Here is a 6,000-nt window from a genome sequence, read left to right as displayed (position 1 = left end):
ACAGCAAGTGGCAAATGATAATCTTTGTCCCTGGGGAGGGAAACAGAACGGCAGCACTACTGCCTTCTCCCCCATCTCAAGGTGGTCTACCCCTGTAGGAATCATGAGGAGAGCAGTGCAGGCTGCTTGGAAGTCTCCCCACCATGCAGGTCTCTCAGTTGGAGTGTGCGGTCTGTTGCTTTTTGCTCAGCAGATCCCTCCTCCTTTGAAGAGGTGAAAGACCCTTAGCAGCCTCTTCTCTCCCCTTCTCCTCCCTCTTGTCTAGTTAGTCAGGTATAGAGGGGAGTGACTTGATTTTTTTTTCCCCCTCTCAGGGAGTTGGGTTTCACTTCCTGCACCCGGATCTCCTCCTTTGTCTTTTCCTGCCTGTCTGCTCCTGAAGGGCACACCTAAGGTGCAGGCAGAGAAGGGGTTAAAGGTGGATGTGCTCAGAGGAAAGGGAAACACCCTACGCTGCTAGGCTCTGAGTCAGTTTCACCTGAAACTCTACAGGTGGTGGTGGTGAACAGAAAAACAGAGAACAGGCACACGGAGTAGCTACTAGAGGGGGGAAAGGGAAGCGGGACCCATGCCGTAGGGAGAGGGGAAAGTCAGACAAAGCTGTAGGAACCTGGGCTGGAGGCCTCACCTCGGCTACTAAGCAGGCAGAGGACTGGGCTGTATTCAACAAAGAAGAATCCGGCGGCGTCACACCTCCACCTAGAACCTACTGTCGGAGCAGAACATCCGGGTCCGTGGCGCTTGGGAAGGTAGGTTTTATATTAATGATGCTTCGTTAATAAGTTAAATGGGGCCACAAGGAGCGGAAAACTGAGGGCTGCAATCTGACCCCTCTCCTCCGAGTGTGTCCTAAAGAGCCAGGCAGAGAAACGGTTACTTTGTCAGCCTTTTAACTTGTCTTCTCTCACCTCCTCTCCTCCCGCGCCACCCAGGAAGAGCAGAGCTTGGAGACGGAGAGAAAAGACCCGCGTTAAGATGGCCAGCGGCAGAGCCCTGCTCCAGGCTGGCCTCCTGATCCAGCTGCTGACGGCTGCCGTTCTGGGGCAGGAGGGAGCGTCCTTTGGCGAAACCTGCCTGGCCCATTTCACTGCAGGGATGCCTGAGTTCGTGCTGGACAGTGATGCCTCGGTGAAGAACGGGGCCACCTTCCTGTCCTCCCCCCGGGTTCATCGGAGCAAGGACTGCGTGCGGGCCTGCTGTAAGGAGCCTGCTTGCAACCTGGCCCTGGTGCAGCAGGACCCACACGGGGAGGAAGACCGCATCCAAGGCTGCTTCCTCCTGGACTGCCTCTACGAGCAAGCTTTCGTCTGCAAGTTTGCCAGGAAGGTGGGCTTCCTCAACTACGTCAGGAGGGAAGTGTACGATGCCTACGTGGACGTGCGGGAGCAAGGATCTGGTGGTGAGCAGACACAACGAGCGTGTGATTGAATTTGCTGTTGGGTGTGTTCATTTAAATCTGTCTGGGGCCTTCTCTCCTCCTTCCATTGTAAACGGGGTGGCTGCATTGTCAAATAGTCGGAGTAAGGGTCTGAGAGTTAAGGCTCTGCCGCTGGTTCACTCCACAACGTCAATCAGATGCCTTAAACTCTGTGCCTCAGTTCTCCCAGGGAGGAGAGATGGGGTAATACAGTACTTCTCTGAAGGGGCTCACTGAGTGCCAAACATGGTCTTGATGTGGTACAAAAATAGAGTAAGATGTGGTCCTTCCTACAAGGAATTTAGAATAGAAACTTGAAAGCACATTAAATCTAAATATTGTAATGTTTTTAGCCGTGGTTCACTAATAGCTGAATTGTGAAGGGGCTGGAGGCAGAGAGGGGGTTCTCTGGTATGGAAACTATTTCCCCCCTTGGAGTGCTAAAGTCTGGATCTGCTTGGGTGGCAAGGCCTTTCTGTTTTGCTAGGCTTTTGGTGGGCAGGAGTGAATTAGTATTTGGATGGGTTGAGTTTTTTGAATGGATTTCAGGAAGTCTTTTATTTGGATTTTTGGATCCTAACTGTTTAAGTGAAAATTTTATAAAGGTTGCATCTCTGTATAGGGCACTGGATGGGAAGCACTTTCATAAAGTAAAATCACCTGTAATTAACCTCTTGTAAAGCATTTTGAAGTCTTCAGCTGAAAGGTACTATAGACATGCAAAGTATTAAGATATATAGCTATGGGTCTGGCACCTCTTTTTCTCCTCCTCACCCCCCCAAATGTCTTACAGTACTGGAGCCTGTTTCATAGTTGGATCAGATCTCTGGTCATGTACTGGCTTTTTGAATCCATGGGGTTCGGACCCAACAAGTTGGTAGGTTACAAGAGGCTGTTCTGAGGTTATTTGAATATGCTGATCTTCCTTTTCTCCCCTCCCAACACAGCTGTGGGTTGGAGGGGGTGGCTCTATTAAGAGTACCAGCTTCTAAGGATACCAGTGTGGCAGGTGTATGGGCAGGTAGTCATAGGCTCTCCTAGGTGAGTTGAGAGGTCTCTGATGCCATGATTTCTACTGGAAGTTGCAAGAATACCAAAAAGACCCCATGTGTGCTGGAAACATAAGTTCAAGAGCAGGGAAAAGTGGAATTGATTAGTTCTTGCTATCTGTAGAAGACAACACAGAGGAGGGAATTCAAGAGGGTGTAGCTTACCCAAACAACTCCTACTAATCCTCCCATGCTGAGTCTTGAATGTTACTACCTATCACCACTTCTCTCACACTGCTGCTAGGATGTGTATCTCCTTTCATTGTAATATGTCTGTTGTTCATCTCTGCTTGATCTCGCCTATGCCTTGATTGTAGGCTGAGGTCCTTCCTTCTCAAAAACAAAGATGAGTTAAACCTGTTACTCTGTAACCAATATCCTACAAACCAAGGTGTGGGGCACAGATATTAATCTTAACTAACTTGTAAATGTTATGTTCTTCCCTTTTCCCTCTGCGCTTAAGTCTTGTTGGTTCAACACATTTATCCCAAAATAAGCAATACCAGAAGCCTCCCTCGATGGTAGTTCAGAAATCACAGAACAATGCATTCTGGGATCTCTCCAGTGCCACAGGAAGTACTAAAGAAACTTATGAGAGGGGAGAAAAACGATGAAGGGTTCTGTTGGGAATGCCACCCAAAACCTGCTTAATAGGGCGTTCAGCTCCTCTCTCATGCTGGATTTTACACCACGTGGATGCTGGAAAGACTTCATTCCATCCAACATCCCCTTGTCTTAATTTCCTACTTGTACAGTACTTGTGACAACATAACCATAGCACAGAAACCAGGAAGTTTGCAGTCCCTATTTTCTCAGCATCCTAGTGAGACAACTTTGTTAAACTACAATGCTGATGACACTCTTGGGGGGGGGGGGAAAGCATGTTTTCCTACTCTTAAACAAGTTTTAACTGGCAGCAAAATCTTTGCAGTTTAACTTAGGTGAAACAGAATGGTTGCTGAGAAGAGACACAGGATAATTACTGACAAACATTCCAAGCCTGAGAAGAAGGGTGAAAAATAAAGGATGACCAATCAAACTATATTAGATGGTGCCTAGTTTACAGTAGGATTGTTTAGACATTCTAGAACTTTTGGTTCAGAGCCAAAAAATACTACACAGTATGATGACATAACTAGGTCATCAGAAGCGGAATTCAGCATAGAATAAAGGTCTTGTTTTAGCAGGAGAGGTGAGTGCATCACTTCCACTGCATGGGCGAGAGGAGAAAGATTGCAAGGGTGTATTTCCAGGACAGCAGATTGCCTCTAGTCAATGGCTGCACCTAGCTGGTGCTGAAAAGGGAATTAGTAATGTTTCCTTTTAAGACCTTTTCAAGGAGCTATCATAGTATTACTACTTATATAATATTAGGGTGGCCAGGTTTTCGACAGGACCCCTGGTCGAAAATGCACCCTGCTGGCTTCGGGCTGTTAAAAGTCTGGTCGGTGGCACAGCAGGGCCAAGGGAGGCTGCCTGCCTGCCCTGGCTCTGTGCAGCTCCCGGCAGCATATGGCATGTCCGGCTCCTAGGTGCAGGGGTGATCAGGGAAGCTCTGTGCACTGCATCCCCCCACCCCTCAGGGCTGGCTCTGCAGCTCCCATTGGCTGGCGCTTGTGGGAACGGGCAGTGCGCAGAGCACCCTGGCCCCTCCACCTGGGGGCTGCAGGGACATGCCAGCTGCTTTCGGGAGCTGCACAGAGCCAGGGCAGGCAGAGAGCCTGCCTTAGCCCAGCTGTGCCGCTGACCGGGAGCTGCGGAGGTAAGTGCTGCCCGGCTGGAGACTGCGTTCCAATCTCCCTCCTGCATCCCAATCCTCTGCCCCAGGTTGGAACCCTGTCCTGCACCCTAACTCCCTTCCAGAGCTTGCACTCCCTCCCTCACCTTGACTCCCCTGCCCCAGCCCTGAGCCCCCTCCCGCACCTTAACTCCCTCCCAGAGCCTGCACCACCTCCCGAATCCAACCCCCTGCCCTAGACCTGAGCCCCCTCCTGCACCCCAAACCCCTCATCCCCACCTCAGAGCCCACACCCTCTGCCCCAGCCCTGAGTCTGCTCCTGCACTCTGAACCCCTCAGCACCAGCCCAGAGCACCCTCCTGCACCCCCCAGCCAGAGCCTTCACCCCATCCCACACCCCAACCCCCTGTCCCAGCCCAGTGAAACTGAGTGAGGATTTGGGAGAGCCAGCAGCGGGGAGAGGGGGAATGGATTGAGTGGGGTGGGGCCTCAGAGAAGGGGTGGGGCTGTTCAGTTTTGTGCTATTAGAAAGTTGGCAATCCTAAATAATACTGACATTCCGTGGGTTAGTCTTCTAGTGGAGACTAGACAGACCATACAGTCTTCACAAGTTGTACTACAGTTGTTATGTTAGAGCTCCAGGATGCAGCACTGTTTGAGACTACACCAGGGGTGGGCAAACTTTTTGGCCCAAGGGCCACATTGGGGTTCCAAATCTGTATGGAGGGCCGGGTAGGGAAGGCTGTGCTTCCCCCAAACAGCCTGGCCCCTCCCCCCATCTGCCCCCTCCCACTTCCTGCCCCCTGACTGCCCCCCTCAGAACTCCCAACCTGTCCAACCCCCCCCTCCTCCTTGTCCCCTGACTGCCCCCTCCCAGGACCCCCCGCCCCAACCGCCCCCCCCGGACTCCACCCCCTATCCAACCCCCCCGATCCTTGTCCCCTGACTGCTCTGACCCCTATCCACACCCCCGTCCCCTGACCACGCCCCCCCCTCCCCGAACCTCCACTCCATCTAACCGCCCCCTGCTCCCTGTCTCCTGACTGCCCCACAGGACCTCCTGCCCCTTATCCAACTGCCCCGTGCCCTTACCATGCTGCTCAGAGCCGCAGGACTGGCAGCTGCGCCGCCCGGCAGGAGCTCGCAGCCCTGCCAGCTGAGGCTGCTGGGGAGAGGGAACAGCAGGGGAGGGGCCAGGGGCTAGCCTCCCCGGCTGGGATCTCAGGGGCCGGGCAGGACAGTCCCGCGGGCCGTAGTTTGCCCACCTCTGGCCTATGCACTATTGCCAACCCCCAAGCATTTAAAATCATGAGTTAGGCCCTAATAAAATCAGGAGACTGATGTAAAAATCATGAGATTTGAAAAATATATTTGGGGTTCTCTCTGGCTTCTGGATTCTGAGCCTTTACTAAACACTTGGGTTGTGCTTTTCTAGTCATATTTTTTTCCCCCTGCAATAATGAAGGCTAAAACTTTTCAAAATGAAAGCTGCATTTCTCCTGCCATCTTGTGATTCCAGCAGCGGGGGCTTTTAGAAAAAATCCCCAACTCCTGAAACTCAGGATAAAATTGCAAGAGTGGGGAACACTGAGTCTAAAATATAACTTTGGGGTCTCCTCTAAGAGTGTGTTCACTGTGCTAGGGGGATGCTCTGATTTAACTGGGTCCCCTATTAAGGCAACAATCATCATCTGCTCCCTCCGACACACAGGCTAACTGCTCTCCTGAGTCTCTGGTCATATTATTATCCTTGAAGGCACAGCATGTGTTCCTCTGGCATTTCAAGCACAGACTTT

At 51.6% G+C, this 6,000-nt stretch overlaps 1 protein-coding gene across 3 annotated transcripts in view; it reads left to right on the top strand.

Annotated features, from left to right (window-relative positions):
• Positions 1-317: 317 nt before the first annotated feature.
• SPINT1 (serine peptidase inhibitor, Kunitz type 1) overlaps positions 318-6,000 on the top strand; it is a 29,940-nt gene continuing 24,257 nt past the window's right edge. The window contains exons 1-2 of one of the 3 annotated variants that reach the window (XM_048855026.2): positions 318-749; positions 933-1,399. In XM_048855026.2, coding sequence (XP_048710983.1) covers positions 976-1,399 — 424 coding nt within the window. In that variant the 5' untranslated portion in view covers positions 318-749; positions 933-975. Of the gene's footprint in view, positions 750-797; positions 1,400-6,000 lie in introns of those variants that run through there. The other 2 variants (XM_048855024.2, XM_048855025.2) reach the window with 2 other exon arrangements.

This window comes from Caretta caretta, chromosome 6 (assembly GCF_965140235.1).
Source record: "Caretta caretta isolate rCarCar2 chromosome 6, rCarCar1.hap1, whole genome shotgun sequence".
NCBI classification, from domain to species: domain Eukaryota; kingdom Metazoa; phylum Chordata; order Testudines; family Cheloniidae; genus Caretta; species Caretta caretta.
This window is presented reverse-complemented; position numbering and strand designations above follow the sequence as displayed.